The 22,650-nt window shown below is 25.8% G+C and overlaps 1 protein-coding gene and 3 pseudogenes across 1 annotated transcript; all 4 read right to left on the bottom strand.

Moving 5' to 3' along the window:
- Positions 1–318: 318 nt before the first annotated feature.
- On the bottom strand, positions 319–1,719 carry LOC129616370 (polycomb group RING finger protein 3-like; annotated as a pseudogene).
- Positions 1,720–2,844: 1,125 nt separating this feature from the next.
- On the bottom strand, positions 2,845–4,245 carry LOC129616369 (polycomb group RING finger protein 3-like; annotated as a pseudogene).
- Positions 4,246–7,968: 3,723 nt separating this feature from the next.
- On the bottom strand, positions 7,969–9,838 carry LOC129616368 (polycomb group RING finger protein 3-like; annotated as a pseudogene).
- Positions 9,839–9,975: 137 nt separating this feature from the next.
- On the bottom strand, positions 9,976–11,797 carry LOC129616367 (PAT complex subunit CCDC47). The gene has a single exon (XM_055531999.1). It carries the CDS (start codon positions 11,621–11,623, stop codon positions 10,166–10,168), a length of 1,458 nt encoding a protein of 485 aa, XP_055387974.1. The 5' UTR covers positions 11,624–11,797; the 3' UTR covers positions 9,976–10,165.
- Positions 11,798–22,650: the final 10,853 nt, after the last annotated feature.

Raw genomic sequence — 22,650 nt, 5'->3', positions numbered from 1 at the left:
TATTTGCAAATAAAAATTTTGTTTTTTTAAGCTTTATGTTTAATATTATAAAATATAAATTGTAAAACTAAACGAAATTAATGTAATTTTTTTTATTTTCAAGTGATTATTAAAAAACTTAATTTAAAATGCTACTATTGGTACAAAAATAATTGATTAAAACACGAGTATCTGAGGAATCACCCCACGAATGCTTTAACACCAGTTACGGACCACTTTGTACATTAAATTCATTAATATACATGAATATATCTTAAACTTATATTATTTTGCCTTAATATTCTGAGTTATACATTATATTGATCACTATATTTATTTTTAAAAACAATTTAAAAAACGCCGTCGGGTAACATATACAAATTTTAATGTATGATTTTTACCCAAAAGTTCTTCATTGCATAAAATATCAATCTAAAAAATAAATAATTATTTGAAATTTCACAAATATTTCAAAATATTAGGCAAAACAGAATATGTCAATTCTCAATTATATTAATTTTCAAAGAGCCCTTAAATTTATTTTAACTAAAATAAAACTTGACAATAAATTTAAATGCGTACATATATATATTCGCGATTTTCTGCACAAAGTGCTAATTTTAATTCACATACTTTCACGTTTTCAAGGTCTCAAATCATTGGTCATTGAGATTTGTTATGCCTATTTTGATATTGAAAAAGATTTATACCTCTCTATATTTTTCTATTCCATTTAAAACTTTTTTTTGCTAAAAATTTCTTTAAATGAGTGATAGTTGATTGAGAACTACACCTAGAAAACCTTCATTGCAAATTTTTTAAATTGTTACTACTACACTCTAAACAAACATTAACTAGCTCATCTAAACTATGATAGCCGGATTCAGCATGTGCTTCATTAACCTTGTCATCATCATCTTCATGATTCTGTAGTAAATCTTTTGGACAAGCTATATTACGACTTCTATAAAAATCTCTTTCCCTCTTCATTTCATCTAAAAAGAAATATTTCTTTTCAAAAAGTTCATATTAAAATGCAAAATATATCAACGCACTTTCTTGCAGATTCGGTACTAGTTTATATACTTAATACAAAAACTTATATATTGCAATGGATGTGACTGATGAATAACATTCTCGCATGTCGGACAAGTTTTCTTTTCTTCCAAGTGTTTTACTAAACAACTTTTGCAAACTAAAATTATGTTGTGTGTTTAATTTTTTCAATAAAAACTTTGTTTTGAAAAATATTCAATTCAAATTCCCGATATATAAAATTAAATACTCTCGAGACTTACATGTATGTAAACATTCAGTGACTGTGGTTGCATCAATGAAGTAGCCTCCACATATTTTGCAAGTTATATGAGTGTTTAAAGTACGTAATCTTATTCTTCTTTCCATATTAATATTTCATATATGATTTCCCTCTTCTTCTTGAACAATTTGTTAAGCGCAGTTGCTCAGTTTAATTTTTTCAATCAAAAAGTGTTTTTGCCGCTAAAAAATTTCCTTCCCGCTTAAGTAAATCCATCAAATCTTCATAATATAATCTAATAAGTTTTTTTTCCAATATGACGTGCAGCGCTCAGCGCTATCTATTGTCAAGTATTGATATTCACACCTGGAGAATTTGTATCATAATCAATACCAACTATAAAATATATGTTTTGAGTATAATCAGTTTAATAATTTGGGCCATATTTTTTAACGCTTTCATATATAATACTGCGTTTTTACTTTACAATGTGTCCAAACTGAACACTAAAATAAAAAAAATTTTGACATTCTAAATCTTCTGTCAACAAATTATATACATGTTCTAATAATTTTATTTGCAACATGTTTATATTTGCGCGGTTTCGTGTCAAACCAAATGTATGTGTTAAACACATTTCATATTGATTTTTTTTCTTCAAATTTTATTTTACTGATCGTTTAGTGTATATGTATGTGTTTATCTACATATTCACTAAATGACCAACAAATTTAAGCTATAAATTAGACACGTACATATGTATTTTATTTGCATACATATCCATTTTAAAAAACAAAAGGGATTTCATACTTAAAAAGCTTTTAAAATATGTAAGTTTTACAATTTTAATGCCTTTATTACATTCACACTTATGTATGTGTACGTATTCTAACTTTTTATTAATATTTTCCCATATTTTTTAGTGAGGTATAAACGACCACAAAATAAATGCACACAAAGTAATTTATGTTTATGTAGCTGTCAATAAAAAAGCAAAGTATAATAAATTGTAAGAATCATAGAATCCAAGCACAAACATAGTCTGTTAGATTCAAATAAAATACATATGGATTGGTTTTATAATAATTATACTAAAAAAAAACAAGTAAAGTTTTCGAAAAAATTGGCAAAATAATATAAAAAATTAAAATTCCAAAATTAGAACGAAAGCACGAAAAAAATCTTCCTTAAATTACTCACATTTTGAAAGATATAAAAATTGGAAACGTACTAACCCGTTTCATCATTCAAAAAATTTGCATTTTTATTTTTCAAAATGAAAACATTATTATTTGCAAATAAAAATTTTGTTTTTTTAAGCTTTATGTTTAATATTATAAAATATAAATTGTAAAACTAAACGAAATTAATGTAATTTTTTTTATTTTCAAGTGATTATTAAAAAACTTAATTTAAAATGCTACTATTGGTACAAAAATAATTGATTAAAACACGAGTATCTGAGGAATCACCCCACGAATGCTTTAACACCAGTTACGGACCACTTTGTACATTAAATTCATTAATATACATGAATATATCTTAAACTTATATTATTTTGCCTTAATATTCTGAGTTATACATTATATTGATCACTATATTTATTTTTAAAAACATTTTAAAAAACGCCGTCGGGTAACATATACAAATTTTAATGTATGATTTTTACCCAAAAGTTCTTCATTGCATAAAATATCAATCTAAAAAATAAATAATTATTTGAAATTTCACAAATATTTCAAAATATTAGGCAAAACAGAATATGTCAATTCTCAATTATATTAATTTTCAAAGAGCCCTTAAATTTATTTTAACTAAAATAAAACTTGACAATAAATTTAAATGCGTACATATATATATTCGCGATTTTCTGCACAAAGTGCTAATTTTAATTCACATACTTTCACGTTTTCAAGGTCTCAAATCATTGGTCATTGAGATTTGTTATGCCTATTTTGATATTGAAAAAGATTTATACCTCTCTATATTTTTCTATTCCATTTAAAACTTTTTTTTGCTAAAAATTTCTTTAAATGAGTGATAGTTGATTGAGAACTACACCTAGAAAACCTTCATTGCAAATTTTTTAAATTGTTACTACTACACTCTAAACAAACATTAACTAGCTCATCTAAACTATGATAGCCGGATTCAGCATGTGCTTCATTAACCTTGTCATCATCATCTTCATGATTCTGTAGTAAATCTTTTGGACAAGCTATATTACGACTTCTATAAAAATCTCTTTCCCTCTTCATTTCATCTAAAAAGAAATATTTCTTTTCAAAAAGTTCATATTAAAATGCAAAATATATCAACGCACTTTCTTGCAGATTCGGTACTAGTTTATATACTTAATACAAAAACTTATATATTGCAATGGATGTGACTGATGAATAACATTCTCGCATGTCGGACAAGTTTTCTTTTCTTCCAAGTGTTTTACTAAACAACTTTTGCAAACTAAAATTATGTTGTGTGTTTAATTTTTTCAATAAAAACTTTGTTTTGAAAAATATTCAATTCAAATTCCCGATATATAAAATTAAATACTCTCGAGACTTACATGTATGTAAACATTCAGTGACTGTGGTTGCATCAATGAAGTAGCCTCCACATATTTTGCAAGTTATATGAGTGTTTAAAGTACGTAATCTTATTCTTCTTTCCATATTAATATTTCATATATGATTTCCCTCTTCTTCTTGAACAATTTGTTAAGCGCAGTTGCTCAGTTTAATTTTTTCAATCAAAAAGTGTTTTTGCCGCTAAAAAATTTCCTTCCCGCTTAAGTAAATCCATCAAATCTTCATAATATAATCTAATAAGTTTTTTTTCCAATATGACGTGCAGCGCTCAGCGCTATCTATTGTCAAGTATTGATATTCACACCTGGAGAATTTGTATCATAATCAATACCAACTATAAAATATATGTTTTGAGTATAATCAGTTTAATAATTTGGGCCATATTTTTTAACGCTTTCATATATAATACTGCGTTTTTACTTTACAATGTGTCCAAACTGAACACTAAAATAAAAAAAATTTTGACATTCTAAATCTTCTGTCAACAAATTATATACATGTTCTAATAATTTTATTTGCAACATGTTTATATTTGCGCGGTTTCGTGTCAAACCAAATGTATGTGTTAAACACATTTCATATTGATTTTTTTTCTTCAAATTTTATTTTACTGATCGTTTAGTGTATATGTATGTGTTTATCTACATATTCACTAAATGACCAACAAATTTAAGCTATAAATTAGACACGTACATATGTATTTTATTTGCATACATATCCATTTTAAAAAACAAAAGGGATTTCATACTTAAAAAGCTTTTAAAATATGTAAGTTTTACAATTTTAATGCCTTTATTACATTCACACTTATGTATGTGTACGTATTCTAACTTTTTATTAATATTTTCCCATATTTTTTAGTGAGGTATAAACGACCACAAAATAAATGCACACAAAGTAATTTATGTTTATGTAGCTGTCAATAAAAAAGCAAAGTATAATAAATTGTAAGAATCATAGAATCCAAGCACAAACATAGTCTGTTAGATTCAAATAAAATACATATGGATTGGTTTTATAATAATTATACTAAAAAAAAACAAGTAAAGTTTTCGAAAAAATTGGCAAAATAATATAAAAAATTAAAATTCCAAAATTAGAACGAAAGCACGAAAAAAATCTTCCTTAAATTACTCACATTTTGAAAGATATAAAAATTGGAAACTTTTGCAAACTAAAATTATGTTGTGTGTTTAATTTTTTCAATAAAAACTTTGTTTTGAAAAATATTCAATTCAAATTCCCGATATATAAAATTAAATACTCTCGAGACTTACATGTATGTAAACATTCAGTGACTGTGGTTGCATCAATGAAGTAGCCTCCACATATTTTGCAAGTTATATGAGTGTTTAAAGTACGTAATCTTATTCTTCTTTCCATATTAATATTTCATATATGATTTCCCTCTTCTTCTTGAACAATTTGTTAAGCGCAGTTGCTCAGTTTAATTTTTTCAATCAAAAAGTGTTTTTGCCGCTAAAAAATTTCCTTCCCGCTTAAGTAAATCCATCAAATCTTCATAATATAATCTAATAAGTTTTTTTTCCAATATGACGTGCAGCGCTCAGCGCTATCTATTGTCAAGTATTGATATTCACACCTGGAGAATTTGTATCATAATCAATACCAACTATAAAATATATGTTTTGAGTATAATCAGTTTAATAATTTGGGCCATATTTTTTAACGCTTTCATATATAATACTGCGTTTTTACTTTACAATGTGTCCAAACTGAACACTAAAATAAAAAAAATTTTGACATTCTAAATCTTCTGTCAACAAATTATATACATGTTCTAATAATTTTATTTGCAACATGTTTATATTTGCGCGGTTTCGTGTCAAACCAAATGTATGTGTTAAACACATTTCATATTGATTTTTTTTCTTCAAATTTTATTTTACTGATCGTTTAGTGTATATGTATGTGTTTATCTACATATTCACTAAATGACCAACAAATTTAAGCTATAAATTAGACACGTACATATGTATTTTATTTGCATACATATCCATTTTAAAAAACAAAAGGGATTTCATACTTAAAAAGCTTTTAAAATATGTAAGTTTTACAATTTTAATGCCTTTATTACATTCACACTTATGTATGTGTACGTATTCTAACTTTTTATTAATATTTTCCCATATTTTTTAGTGAGGTATAAACGACCACAAAATAAATGCACACAAAGTAATTTATGTTTATGTAGCTGTCAATAAAAAAGCAAAGTATAATAAATTGTAAGAATCATAGAATCCAAGCACAAACATAGTCTGTTAGATTCAAATAAAATACATATGGATTGGTTTTATAATAATTATACTAAAAAAAAACAAGTAAAGTTTTCGAAAAAATTGGCAAAATAATATAAAAAATTAAAATTCCAAAATTAGAACGAAAGCACGAAAAAAATCTTCCTTAAATTACTCACATTTTGAAAGATATAAAAATTGGAAACTTTTGCAAACTAAAATTATGTTGTGTGTTTAATTTTTTCAATAAAAACTTTGTTTTGAAAAATATTCAATTCAAATTCCCGATATATAAAATTAAATACTCTCGAGACTTACATGTATGTAAACATTCAGTGACTGTGGTTGCATCAATGAAGTAGCCTCCACATATTTTGCAAGTTATATGAGTGTTTAAAGTACGTAATCTTATTCTTCTTTCCATATTAATATTTCATATATGATTTCCCTCTTCTTCTTGAACAATTTGTTAAGCGCAGTTGCTCAGTTTAATTTTTTCAATCAAAAAGTGTTTTTGCCGCTAAAAAATTTCCTTCCCGCTTAAGTAAATCCATCAAATCTTCATAATATAATCTAATAAGTTTTTTTTCCAATATGACGTGCAGCGCTCAGCGCTATCTATTGTCAAGTATTGATATTCACACCTGGAGAATTTGTATCATAATCAATACCAACTATAAAATATATGTTTTGAGTATAATCAGTTTAATAATTTGGGCCATATTTTTTAACGCTTTCATATATAATACTGCGTTTTTACTTTACAATGTGTCCAAACTGAACACTAAAATAAAAAAAATTTTGACATTCTAAATCTTCTGTCAACAAATTATATACATGTTCTAATAATTTTATTTGCAACATGTTTATATTTGCGCGGTTTCGTGTCAAACCAAATGTATGTGTTAAACACATTTCATATTGATTTTTTTTCTTCAAATTTTATTTTACTGATCGTTTAGTGTATATGTATGTGTTTATCTACATATTCACTAAATGACCAACAAATTTAAGCTATAAATTAGACACGTACATATGTATTTTATTTGCATACATATCCATTTTAAAAAACAAAAGGGATTTCATACTTAAAAAGCTTTTAAAATATGTAAGTTTTACAATTTTAATGCCTTTATTACATTCACACTTATGTATGTGTACGTATTCTAACTTTTTATTAATATTTTCCCATATTTTTTAGTGAGGTATAAACGACCACAAAATAAATGCACACAAAGTAATTTATGTTTATGTAGCTGTCAATAAAAAAGCAAAGTATAATAAATTGTAAGAATCATAGAATCCAAGCACAAACATAGTCTGTTAGATTCAAATAAAATACATATGGATTGGTTTTATAATAATTATACTAAAAAAAAACAAGTAAAGTTTTCGAAAAAATTGGCAAAATAATATAAAAAATTAAAATTCCAAAATTAGAACGAAAGCACGAAAAAAATCTTCCTTAAATTACTCACATTTTGAAAGATATAAAAATTGGAAACGTACTAACCCGTTTCATCATTCAAAAAATTTGCATTTTTATTTTTCAAAATGAAAACATTATTATTTGCAAATAAAAATTTTGTTTTTTTAAGCTTTATGTTTAATATTATAAAATATAAATTGTAAAACTAAACGAAATTAATGTAATTTTTTTTATTTTCAAGTGATTATTAAAAAACTTAATTTAAAATGCTACTATTGGTACAAAAATAATTGATTAAAACACGAGTATCTGAGGAATCACCCCACGAATGCTTTAACACCAGTTACGGACCACTTTGTACATTAAATTCATTAATATACATGAATATATCTTAAACTTATATTATTTTGCCTTAATATTCTGAGTTATACATTATATTGATCACTATATTTATTTTTAAAAACATTTTAAAAAACGCCGTCGGGTAACATATACAAATTTTAATGTATGATTTTTACCCAAAAGTTCTTCATTGCATAAAATATCAATCTAAAAAATAAATAATTATTTGAAATTTCACAAATATTTCAAAATATTAGGCAAAACAGAATATGTCAATTCTCAATTATATTAATTTTCAAAGAGCCCTTAAATTTATTTTAACTAAAATAAAACTTGACAATAAATTTAAATGCGTACATATATATATTCGCGATTTTCTGCACAAAGTGCTAATTTTAATTCACATACTTTCACGTTTTCAAGGTCTCAAATCATTGGTCATTGAGATTTGTTATGCCTATTTTGATATTGAAAAAGATTTATACCTCTCTATATTTTTCTATTCCATTTAAAACTTTTTTTTGCTAAAAATTTCTTTAAATGAGTGATAGTTGATTGAGAACTACACCTAGAAAACCTTCATTGCAAATTTTTTAAATTGTTACTACTACACTCTAAACAAACATTAACTAGCTCATCTAAACTATGATAGCCGGATTCAGCATGTGCTTCATTAACCTTGTCATCATCATCTTCATGATTCTGTAGTAAATCTTTTGGACAAGCTATATTACGACTTCTATAAAAATCTCTTTCCCTCTTCATTTCATCTAAAAAGAAATATTTCTTTTCAAAAAGTTCATATTAAAATGCAAAATATATCAACGCACTTTCTTGCAGATTCGGTACTAGTTTATATACTTAATACAAAAACTTATATATTGCAATGGATGTGACTGATGAATAACATTCTCGCATGTCGGACAAGTTTTCTTTTCTTCCAAGTGTTTTACTAAACAACTTTTGCAAACTAAAATTATGTTGTGTGTTTAATTTTTTCAATAAAAACTTTGTTTTGAAAAATATTCAATTCAAATTCCCGATATATAAAATTAAATACTCTCGAGACTTACATGTATGTAAACATTCAGTGACTGTGGTTGCATCAATGAAGTAGCCTCCACATATTTTGCAAGTTATATGAGTGTTTAAAGTACGTAATCTTATTCTTCTTTCCATATTAATATTTCATATATGATTTCCCTCTTCTTCTTGAACAATTTGTTAAGCGCAGTTGCTCAGTTTAATTTTTTCAATCAAAAAGTGTTTTTGCCGCTAAAAAATTTCCTTCCCGCTTCGGACGATTTGAATTAACCTTTTTTTCTCATAATATGAAGAAAGAAGTAAAGTATTCTGCGAAAAATTTTCTTGTAAATACGCATAGACTTTTCTATTTAAACTGCTGTTACATACATACATATGTATATGCGTACGTCATGGCGATGGCTGTCAACAGATAGATCTTTTTGTTTTGTTGTCCTTGCAATGCACATACATATGTATATGTATAATCGTTTTACCCGGTATTTCATCCATACAAAATATATGTATGTGCAAAATATTATTTTAAGTACATTTGTTATGTATGCACTTTTGAAGAATGATGATATTGAAGTGTAAGACAAACTGTTGCATATCTTTTTATTATTTCGTTATTTTAAATTGAGTGACCTTTACGTACTTAACGCTTGATTTGATAAATTTATGAACTTTATTTTTAAGGGATGAAGTAAAATGGTTAGCCATTTATAAAATTCCCTTTGAAGTATGTATATTGAAATATGTACATACCTATTTCGTTTGTAAATTATGAATTAAATTTATATTTTATATAAATTACATACCTACCTACGTATTTCCTTTAATTTTATTCTTGTAACCTATGAATGAAATATTTTGATTTAATGCAAACAGAAATTGGATAACAAATTGAGATTTTTCCATACCCTGCTAATTAGAAAAATGGAGTAATATTATATAAGGTTATCAAATCTTTTCATGTCAAAAATTTTTAATTTTTTTGTTTAATGAATCTATTTTGAAGTGCTAAATGAAATTAATATGTAGTAAAATAACTTGTTTTAGCCACATTTTTGACTGTGATTAAAACGAAAACAGTGATTCCGCTCTTTATATTGCTTTATTTTTTCTTGAGTGAAGCTTTATAACAATCCAAAATACAAAACCAAAAGCAATTTTTAAAATATAGGTTAAATAATAAAAATTTGATTAAGAGCTTATTTTACTGCAATTTAAATTCTACAATAAACCAAACTAATATTTTAAAAAAACTAATGTCCTCATACAATAATTAAATAGATTTTACAGCCAATCGTTTCATTTTTGGCGCTTTTTTCTTAGCTTGACGCTTCTGTTCTTTGAGCTCCCAACGTCGTTGTTTCTCCGGATCATCTTCAGCCATTACTCTTTCTTTTTCTTGTTTTCGTTTATCTTCGCGTCTTTCTCTTGCTGCCTCCACTCGAGCTGCATGAGTACTTTTCAAAAATTCTTCTTCAACACGTTGTCTATTTTTTTCAGCTTTGGTTTTGCTTTCTTTTGATAAGCGAAACCGCTTCAGTCTTTCCAATAAATAAAAAATTAACATTAGTAGTGGCTTTATAGATTCCATATCACAATTGTTGCTACTAACATTTGGTAAATTGAAACCTGCTAGCAACATTCTTTTTGTTTCTGGTTGTTTTAAGACGTTGGGATCTTCTTGCTGAATTGGTCCGCTGAATTGATCTGATATATGAATATAATCGATATAGTTAGTAAACTTACTAAGAGCACCGGAAAATCTTGTATCACTTAATAGTGAAACGGTCGCTTCTGGAATTTCCGATAAAACTACAAAACCATTTGGCATCCTATATTTTTCTTCTGGCTTACTTACTAAGGTACAAAATTTGCTCAAATCATTTAATTCTTTAAACATTTTTGTTCCACTTTTTTTACTAGCAATACAAAAAATAAATGTATCCATTACATCCTTTGATAATTCAATTTTGATATGAACTTGGTCTTGTTGGGGTCTTAATATACCAGAAACTAAAGATACCAAATCTTGTCTCTTTATCATTTTCAGTTCGACTAGCATTCCCTCACAACAAGTTCTGCCAGAACACCAAAGTGTATATAAACTTTCGCTTTCTTTATTTAAACCAGGGTTTTCGTTTTCCAATCTACCGCTGTCACCAACTAATACAAAATTTTCTTCCAATAATTGTCTGTGAGTATTTAACCAAAGATGGGCTAATTTTGAATTTTTGTTTTTCCCAAGGAAAAAATTAGCAAAATATGTTGTTAAACCAGCAATCATCAGCATTTCCATCCAATATGAATCCCAATGAGTTCTAAAGTGAATTGGAACTTTCGATATTGTTAGCTTAGGTTCTCCATCTAAGCCTATTTTTTGGTCTAAAGGTATTTCTTTCGAATCATCGTTGTCAAACCCTTCAAATTCTTCTTCGTCATGAAAATGTTCAAATTCTTCATCTTCTACTAACCCATCATCGTCGTCAGCAGTCGGATCATCGAATTCACCACCTTTCTTGTTCACAGACTTTGAAACAGAAGGACTTTCAGTATCTCTTGCATTATTTTGATTTTGAATACTTTTAGCACCTTTTTCTAGCACTTCAGAATCTTGAACAACAAAATCATCATCAAAATCTTCAAATTCGGCAAAATCGTTATCATCAATGTGTTGGGTTAGACCATATGACATTACTAAAAATAGCACAAAAAAAACAAAAGTCGACCTCATTTTGTTGAACTAAAGGTATGCAAGATAAATTTATGTAATTAAAATTTTTTGATGAATTATACTATACGAAGTTTAAATTAATATCAAAACTTTATGATGTTAGATACATTTATTTTTTTTTATAAAATTATTACAATATTAGAAATTAAGAACGATAAAGTTGATAATAGATTAATAAATACTCTCTAAAAAAATGACAAATGATGTCAAATAAATGCCATATTTCCATAAAAAAAAAGTGTTGGCAAATTACGTTAAAAAAGAACATTTGACTGTTGTTTGTATTCAACGAAGTGCGAACGAAAAGAATTTTTTTTTTTTTCGTTCATTAAATTTTAAAAAATATTAAGAAAAGCAACAAAATTTAGAAAATAATGATGAATTTACATAAAGTAGAAGAAGTGTATACTCAAGAAATTTACGATATTTAAATTCCATTGTTTCATTTATTATTGTATTTATTGTATTGTTTCATTTATTGAATATTTCGTTAATAGGTGTTATTTTATATTAGCGTTACCTTGATATGACAAAAATAATGGCCCGAAAACTTGTAGGCAGAATTCTAGCTCAAAAGTTGGTATTTTTCGTACGAATGAAAACGGTGATTTTTAATTACAAACTTCTACAAAAAAAACTCCAAAATACGATTGAATAATAAAATCGGATTTTTAAACAACAAATATTATTTTTTCTTAAAAACTTATATGCATGTATGTAAAATTTAACCAATGTTTTTGACAGAATTGTCGAGTAGGTATACACTTCTGCCACTTCAGCTTTCTGTCTTCTGCCAAAAGTTAATTTTTTTTAGCTATTTTAGTTTTACATAATATGCGTTAAGCTGGATTCATTGGTTCGTCGCTATCGCGACGCCTTGATGTATTTTGTATGAAAATTTGGATTTTTGACATTCTTTTTGTTTTTAGAACAGCTTTTTTTCTCTCTCTCAAAAAGTTCAATCTACTTCAACTTTGTGCGCAGGTTTTTTTAAAACGTGAAATTTATATATACTGAACTATTACAATTACACATAATTCTTGTCAAAGAAGTAACAAATGTATTATGACAAAAAAAAACTATCAGTTTTGTTCAGACGAACTAATGAAGAGCAAAAATAGCTTGACTTTAAATAGTTCAGCTCAAAAACGTCGAACCAATGAATCCAGCTTTACTAAAATTAAACATTTGAATGGTTAAAAATACCACCCGAACATCCGGACAGAGAGAGGAAACGCACATTTAATTTTAATTTACATAGGGTATGAAGAAGTATAGAAATGCATTTTAAAAAGTTATCATGTAAGCTTGAATTTATTACAGATTTTTTAAAACCTGTTCACATTTCTTGTATAGTTGACGTTCGTCCTGTGAAGTAATAACGTTATATAACAGTATTTGATAACAGTATGAGATGCGTAGTAATGCAATATGAGTGTTAAATTGCGTTCATTTTTCCATTTTCTTGCTTCAAAATTTAAGACGAAAAATTTTTATACTCTTACCCAGCATTTACACATACAAGTTACTTGCATGCAAGTTTGTATAATATTAATTGTCAATTAGTTTTTCGAAATGTCAAATTACTTGCTATTATGACGTAGGCGTTTAGCAAGTTAATTTTTGAAAATATCTTTGAGAAGAAAACAACTAGCAATATATATAATTGTTTATAAATTTTAGAAACCATAAGTTTGCTAAGTTTAATTTTTTCAAAACAAAATTCAAAAATTTTAAATTAAAAAAAAAAAAAATCAAAACAACAAATTTTTTTTTGTGAATTTCTCAATATGTCAAATTACTTGCTCAAATTACTGGCAGCAAAATTTTCTTGCAAGTTGAACTGCAAGTAAACAAGCAAGTAGAAATATTTCAATGTGTTAGTAAAATTTTTGTATGTATTGCAACTTTCTTGCAAGTAACTTGTACGTGTAAATGCTGGGTTAGTTAGTCTTTACAAATCAAACAAAGTTTGATGATTTTATTTGATTGGACGAAAATTTGATGTGTAAACGTCCAATCAAGCAAAAACGAACGAGAAAAATAGAGTCTTTCCAATTTATTGTCAAACCATTTGAACAGAAATAAAAAATAAAATGGCGAGAGTAAACATTTATCGTTATGTGGGCTGTGATCAGCTGTTTATTGTGTTCAGCAGTTTAGTATGTACTTCAAAATTTATTTTTTTTATAGTTAACTAAAGTTCGTTGTCGTTGTTGTCAACGTAAGCAACTTTAAAGTAATTATCCGAAACTTAAATAAAATTTTCCTATTAAAAAAAATATATAGGCTTGCAAAATCAAAAGTCATTCAAAATTTAACATTACACATATTTCAGTTTCGTCAAAACATGCAGGTAAGATTGATGGTTATTGTATTTGTATGAATGGTATTTTTGTGGGAAGTGATCATTCGTCGCATATTTGATCAATTAAAGTTGGGTGTTTAAACAGAATTCCTCATCCATTTTCATGATCAACAAAAATACCATTCAAGCCGATTAATTTTAATGGGCTGAATGGTAATTTTGTGGGAAGTGACCGTCAGTCCAAAATATTGTTTTTTTTTGAGTACCTTTCTATATTTTTTTTAATAATCTTAAGCAAATGATTGATGGTTACCCATAAAAATACGTCACTGTCCATTAAAATTAAACGGTTTGAATGGCATTTTTGTGGGAAAATGTACTAAATATATTTTGGGTAATTGGGTAAAATGTACTTAATATATTTTGAGTTGGGATCCCTAATACAAAGCTTTTTTTTAGTTTCCGTAATTCTGTGAAAGAATACTCAAAAAACATATGACATTATTGATTTATATGTGTATAGAAGAAATTAAAAAAAATAGTACACCTGAAAAGCAAAAAAAATTCGCCCGCAATGCTGAAGTTCAAGTCACATAAACTTGATTTCTTCATTACTCACTTAACTCTTATTATTGTATTGTGCACTGGTGTTTTAGTAGTACTAACTTAAAGTTAACCAAGGAGTAAAGTAAATATTTCGCGTATAAAATTACAAAATTTTCTGTGTTCCTTGTTTAAACTAATTTAATTTAAAGAACAAAATCAAATATTAGTTTGTATTTTTTAAAAGGGTTTGAAAAATATTTTAATAAAAATAAAGCCAAATAAAGTGAAAATATTTTGAATCCGCCTATTTTCAGTATAGTGCAAAATAAAAAAGAACATACTTCATCATACTAAAATATATATTACATATTATGTATGTAGTGAATTGTTTTTGAAATAAAAAATACATATATTGGATTTTGTAAAGTTTTCTTAGTGTTTTTTACAAATATTGAAAAAATTTTTTGTGAAAATATTTTTGTTACATTTTAATTTGAATCTTCAAAAAACTGAAATATTTTTTTTGCTGAAGAATACAGTTCAATGTTGAAAAAAGAGAACTTTTTTTTAGATAATTTCAGATTTTGCGCAGCTCTACATTCTCCAACTGTATAAATAAAAAATTAAAAAAACGATTACTTTGCATCTCTTTAATTTTTCAATTTTGGTAAGAGAATTGGTTAAATTTAATGTCATACTTACTTATGTACATATGTGAATTCTAAACAGATATGTTCTATTTTATTTCGTGTTTTCATTAATGATTACAATTAGGTATATATTATAATTTACTTAATTTTTAAATCATAGAAAATGCATATATATATGTAAATATATACATATATGTAGATTTATTTAACACTTCCAAATTTTCAAAAATTACTTTTTGAACTAGATTTTTATAGCTTCAGCTTGTATTTTTACATACGCATGAAATAATAAATTTAGCTTCTCTTTTCTCATTTCTGCTTCTCTTTTTGTAAATTCTTGAAAATATGTAAACATTTTACTTTAATATAAATGCTCATAAATGGTAACCTTAATGGACGCGGTATGCGGCATGCGGTTTTTAAAAAAAAATTTCATTTAATGGCCATCAATTCCGTTGAATTCTTTAGGGGATTTGAATTTTCAAGCGTGCGGTGTTTGAATTAAACATTATTCTCATTGTTGTGTCCGTTTTTGGTAATTCAGTTCTAACTTAGTATTAATTATGTTCTATGTTGGACAATAAAACACTGCACGTGCTGCACGTACATTCGATAACCTCTGTTTTTGATAATTCAGTTCTAGCTTAGTACTAATTATGTCATATGTTGGAAAATAAAACACTGCACGTGCTGTCAAGAAATGAGTTTGATTATGTAGTACTTTTATTTGTACTTTGTTTTGTAAATACAACTGTATGTTAAAATTCTTAAGATATACGTGCAACAATCAAGTTTTGATCTTATATTTTAGGAAACTATTTTGTACTTAAAAAAATAATGTCGGATTTACGGGGTTTATTAGAATAAGTTTCTTTTAAATTTTGTCTTTTAAGTATACTTTAGTAAACAATTTAAATTTATATTTCAGTAAACTGAAAATAACAAAGTTCTTAAATTTGTGGTTCCATAACTTTTAAAATTTTGAAAAACATATTATGATAATCTTAGAACTTTCATAACAAAAAATTTTTTTTGGTTAATATCAAATTTGTAGTTTTTGCAGTTATTGTTTGAGTTATTTAAATTTTAAGTTAGAAATGCGAAAGCATATTGCATTATCAAACACACCCAACATTTCTCAGCAATAATATTTAATAAAATGTTCGGCGGCACAATTTCAGATGGGCCGCATTAGAAATGCGTAATTTTGAATATAGCACACCACACACCGCATACCGCATCCCTTTAGGTTAATACTCATTTCCGTTGTGTGAGTATTTTTGGAGAGAATCCAAAGTATTGAAACAAGCTTACTTTTTAAATTGAATTTTCGATATTGTAACAAAAGCTAAAATTATGTCATTCAATAAATCAGCTGTTTTTAATATGTACATATGTACATATATTGAATATTTTTTCAATAAATCAAAGTAGTTATATTTTTTTATGCAATTTCCAGCGAAATGTAAAAAAAATTAGTCTTCAATTGTTATTTTACCTTTAGCTTACATATTTGCATATTTTAAGATTTTAGTTATGATTATTATTTTATAAATTTATACTATTTGTTTATTTTTCCATGGATATTAGCGTTGGATTTTATAAGAGATGATAAACTTTTATCAAATTGCGACAATTATACCCAATTTACCGTTGTATATATGAGTACATACCTGTTGTATATGACAATAATAGTTCGATCTAAAGTTCTTGGACAGTCTAACCATTATCATTCACAATGAAGGAGAAAAAGGTTACTCTAAAGCTGGTGAAAAGAGGGAAAAAACTACATTCTTTGTTTTTATAATAAAATTATATTTTAATGTAAATTCAATAAATTTTTTTTTTGTTTTCCCAATAAATAAAATTGCAGATCCAATAACTGTATCTTATTTAAAAATGCAGCATTTAATGAAAAATGAGTCCATGACATTTTTATATGTACGTTTAGATAGGAAATTTGTAAAATAAAATTCAACATTTTATTATAAGTTAACAATAAGATTTATGTTTATGTACATACATATATAGACACTTTTATTTTAATTAGACTATCTAGAAATTATAAAATTATCTATAAGTGGCAAAATAATTGAGAATTTACTCTTATTGAAATTTTTATCAACAAAATTATTTTTGAATATCTTGAAATTCTATAACAATAAATTACACAATTGAATAATATTGATAGTATCGCACCTAATGTGTATTACGTAGATGCGTGAATTTCGCTGTAAAATATTAGTCAATCAATTTGTTTATCTAAATTATTTTATTGTTTCTAGATAAAACCTTCGAAAATTTCTTTTATTTTTTTGCTTCTTCATTTATCCACTTTTTTTTAGTTTTTGATATTAAGAGATAGTAAAAAGTGGCTTTTAATTTTATATTAAAAAAAAGGATTTGTTGAATTTGAGATTAAATAATTTCTCGATAACAGGTGAATTAACTTAGTATGTATCTCTTTTGCATTTGAAAAACTTATTATTTTTTTTAAACCTATTGCTGAAGCAAAAAAAGTATTTACATAACAAATAAAAATTTTTGTTTTAATATTATACATATATACCTATATATATATATAAATATGTGTGGTAATTATGAATTTCTCATTGTTATATTGATAATAAGATTTTTTAAAACGTATGTTTTTTTAAGTTTTTGTTTTGACTATTACCTGACCTTTAATTTTTGAGAAGAAGCTACCTAAAGCGAGAATTTTGAATATCTTTTTAAAATTTATATAAAAGTTGCGGCATATACTTGCATACATATTTACATTACTTAATGTTTTAATGATTGTATATGCATGTGCAAATATTTACATTTATAGAATATTTTCTGTAAATTTAAACAATACTTATGCAAATGTTAGGAAAAAATTTGAAATAGCTAAGTAATTTTTCTAAATCTTTGATCAATAAGTAATAACAAATGATGTCATCTTTATCACAAACTTTAAATTTTGTCAACTTTAAATAATTTCAGTGTTGAGTGGTTTTAACCAAAAATAAAAAGTAAGAAACAATTTTGTAGTACCGGTGGTTATTTTTTGAAAAAATTAATTGAAAATTGTTCAAACATTGTTGTTATTGAAATAAAAATCTTTTAATGATCGTCATCACTTTTTTTATACAAAACATAATAAGTATACGGGTGTATATTAGTTGTGTTTAAATACGAACATCACACGGGTGTAAATAATAACGTATGAATGTGCATGCATATATACTTCGAGTTGTCGATTACTCAATTCTTGTGTTTATTTTTGTTTAATTTATTTTTTAGAAGTTAATTAACATTCTTATCGTGTTGTTTTGGTTTATTAAACTGTAAAGTTTATACATACGTACACGAAGATAAAAGAAATGTGAATGTATGTACATATATGAGAGCATATATTTGCATATTTAAAATTATTACATACAAAATTTTACAGCTATGGACATACATTGGTACAACAACAAAAATATCTGAAACGTAGACGAAATGCAGGGATATGTATGTACGTACATGCATGGAAAATTACAAACCTTCAGTAAATAGTGACAAAAACAACAATTGGAATGAAAATTTACGGAAAAGCTTTAAGATAACAACAATTTATTCGTTACAGATTGTCCTTTTTCAAAGCTTTGCACTCTGTTTTTATTGCAACTATTGAAGTTTTTCGATTACATATGTATGTACATATGTACCTATTAAGGTATGCCATATGCGTACCTACCAATGCATATTTTACAGCGTTTTTTTTTTAATTTTTTTAATATTTGTGACTTTTTGTCGCAAGTTCATGTTGTTACATTTGTGTTTTATGCTTGAAATCAGTTTTACAAAATAATTAGTGCAAAAATTTCTTTAATTGGTGACCTATTAACAATATTTTTCAATATTGGAATTGCTTTTGTAACGGTCATTAAGATTTCAATAGTGAAAAATAAGAACAGAAATTTTATAAATTTTATAAATTTTAAGTACATACACATGTATGTTAATATGTACATAATGACAAATTACTAAAAATAAATTTCTAAATTATTTAAAAATTACGAGTCCTGAAGACAAAGTTCCTATTTCAGTGAAAATTTTATTTAAAATAAAGAAGTCACAAAGTACTGATTCGAGGCAGTGTCCTACTCAGTAAAATATTGATTCGAGGCAGTGCCCCACTCGGTGAAAACAAAATGCAAAGAAAAAAATTTATAAAATGGCCGTTCAAATTTACCGTTATCTAAAATCCGTTTTTCCAAATTTTTGACTTCGTTTTTCTCCTAGACCCCAGGTTGTGGGAGTCTGAAATTTTAGCAACTTTTAGACATTAACAAGGAGTTCATTTCGTTAGAAGGAAATTTTTTTCCATCTCCATCTCCTCTCAAGTTATCGCCTCTTGAATTTTGTAAAATTTAAATTTTGGGCGCCTTATATTTCAGAAACCGCAAGCTTTTTCAAATTTCTATAAACGCAAAAAGTTAACGGTAAATTCCATGACATTAAAAAATATAATTATTTTCCTTAACTCACGTAATTAATTCTTAAAATCGAGCATTATGTTAACCCCCATTAATAATTAAAGCATTAATAATTAAATTATTTTTTACTTTATTTCAAAAACTATATAAATCGTTCATCCTAAATGTATGCAAACCTAGAAATAGTTTCGTATATAAATGAAGGTATACTTAGACTGTATTTAAAACTTGACATTACAAAAAATCAAGGCCTGGACCATAAATTCCTATAATGTACAAGACATTTTAAAATTTTTGTATTTGTGTCTATTGAATAAGGTTTTACAAAAAATGAGACTATAGTATTTTTTAGTCCATATATAAATTTCGTACGGGAAGGCTGTGTCGCTGAGCGGTAACATAATTTATTTGCTGTTTAAAATTTAATTTTAATTTAAATTTAGTGAATAAGTATATTAATTTTTTGTGTTATTAAATAAAATGAAGATTTATAATTTATATAAAAAAAAATTTCTTTTGTTCGTAATATTTGGTGAGAAACAAAGGTGGAATTTGAAAAAAATAATACTAAAATAAAAAATTAAAAAGAAAAATCACTTAATAAATTATTAAGATTTTGTGTTCTTTTTAAAGTTTTAATTGTAATCATATTTAAATAAAATATAGTATTTTCGATTACTTTCATAAGTAAAAATGCCTCGAAAGTGTTGCGTCGAAGGATGTTGAAGCAATAGTCTACGTCTTGCACTCTGTTTTTATTGCAACTATTGAAGTTTTTCGATTACATATGTATGTACATATGTACCTATTAAAGTATGCCATATGCGTACCTACCTATGCATATTTTACAGCGTTTTTTTTTTAATTTTTTTAATATTTGTGACTTTTTTTCGCAAGTTCATGTTGTTACATTTGTGTTTTATGCTTGAAATCAGTTTTACAAAATAATTAGTGCAAAAATTTCTTTAATTGGTGACCTATTAACAATATTTTTCAATATTGGAATTGCTTTTGTAACGGTCATTAAGATTTCAATAGTGAAAAATAAGAAAAGAAATTTTATAAATTTTATAAATTTTAAGTACATACACATGTATGTTAATATGTACATAATGACAAATTACTGAGAATAAATTTCTAAATTATTTAAAAATTACGAGTCCTGAAGACAAAGTTCCTATTTCAGTGAAAATTTTATTTAAAATAAAGAAGTCACAAAGTACTGATTCGAGGCAGTGTCCTACTCAGTAAAATATTGATTCGAGGCAGTGCCCCACTCGGTGAAAACAAAATGCAAAGAAAAAAATTTATAAAATGGCCGTTCAAATTTACCGTTATCTAAAATCCGTTTTTCCAAATTTTTGACTTCGTTTTTCTCCTAGACCCCAGGTTGTGGGAGTCTGAAATTTTAGCAACTTTTAGACATTAACAAGGAGTTCATTTCGTTAGAAGGAAATTTTTTTCCATCTCCATCTCCTCTCAAGTTATCGCCTCTTGAATTTTGTAAAATTTAAATTTTTGGCGCCTTATATTTCAGAAACCGCAAGCTTTTTCAAATTTCTATAAACGCAAAAAGTTAACGGTAAATTCCATGACATTAAAAAATATAATTATTTTCCTTAACTCACGTAATTAATTCTTAAAATCGAGCATTATGTTAACCCCCATTAATAATTAAAGCATTAATAATTAAATTATTTTTTACTTTATTTCAAAAACTATATAAATCGTTCATCCTAAATGTATGCAAACCTAGAAATAGTTTCGTATATAAATGAAGGTATACTTAGACTGTATTTAAAACTTGACATTACAAAAAATCAAGGCCTGGACCATAAATTCCTATAATGTACAAGACATTTTAAAATTTTTGTATTTGTGTCTATTGAATAAGGTTTTACAAAAAATGAGACTATAGTATTTTTTAGTCCATATATAAATTTCGTACGGGAAGGCTGTGTCGCTGAGCGGTAACATAATTTATTTGCTGTTTAAAATTTAATTTTAATTTAAATTTAGTGAATAAGTATATTAATTTTTTGTGTTATTAAATAAAATGAAGATTTATAATTTATATAAAAAAAATTTTCTTTTGTTCGTAATATTTGGTGTGAAACAAAGGTGGAATTTGAAAAAAATAATACTAAAATAAAAAATTAAAAAGAAAAATCACTTAATAAATTATTAAGATTTTGTGTTCTTTTTAAAGTTTTAATTGTAATCATATTTAAATAAAATATAGTATTTTCGATTACTTTCATAAGTAAAAATGCCTCGAAAGTGTTGCGTCGAAGGATGTTGAAGCAATAGTCTACGAGGAAAGGAGAACGTAAATGCTATACTTACATTTACTTTGCCAAAGAATGAGGTCATCAGGTACAAATGGATACAAATATTAGGAAAAAGCGATTCGACACCAACGATGTATTTTTAATTTGTAAGAGCTTTAAATTCTATTCTGTTGCCTGTGACAAATATATTTTAATCAATTACCTACTATTGTTAAAATTTTAACAATAGATTTTAAGTATGTAATTTAATCTCTATTAAAAGAAAATTAAAAATTTGAAGTAATTTATATAAAGATGTTTGTGTCTGAACCCTGATTTTTTTGTGAATACATTAGTAAAATATCGTATGAATTGGAAAAATTATGATTTTTGCCTATTTTCATTTCGAGTTTTCTATACGAAAAGTTGACTAAAACCTAAAAATTTTTATAGCAAAATGAAATTTCGAGTTTTTTGAACAACATATCAAAAATTCAAAATTCAACTCAAAATTTTAACTATAATTTTGATTAAATATATTTTCGAGCTTTTGAATAAAAAAAAATTGGGTGCTATATTTTTTAGTTTAGAATATACGGCTTAAAATAAAGTTAATAAAAATTTTATTAGATTTTAATTTGGAATTTAAGTTTGTAATTATTTGATTTTAAGTTTTATAATTATGATAGTGCATAATGAAAATATTATAAAGAAGCTTGTATAAGTTTTAAAGTTCCTTATGCGGTAATTTAGGTAAATCATTGAATTAGCCTTACTAACAGTG

This window comes from Condylostylus longicornis, unplaced genomic scaffold (genome assembly GCF_029603195.1).
Source record: "Condylostylus longicornis isolate FDR11 unplaced genomic scaffold, ASM2960319v2 ptg000190l, whole genome shotgun sequence".
Lineage (NCBI taxonomy): Eukaryota > Metazoa > Arthropoda > Insecta > Diptera > Dolichopodidae > Condylostylus > Condylostylus longicornis.
This window is presented reverse-complemented; position numbering and strand designations above follow the sequence as displayed.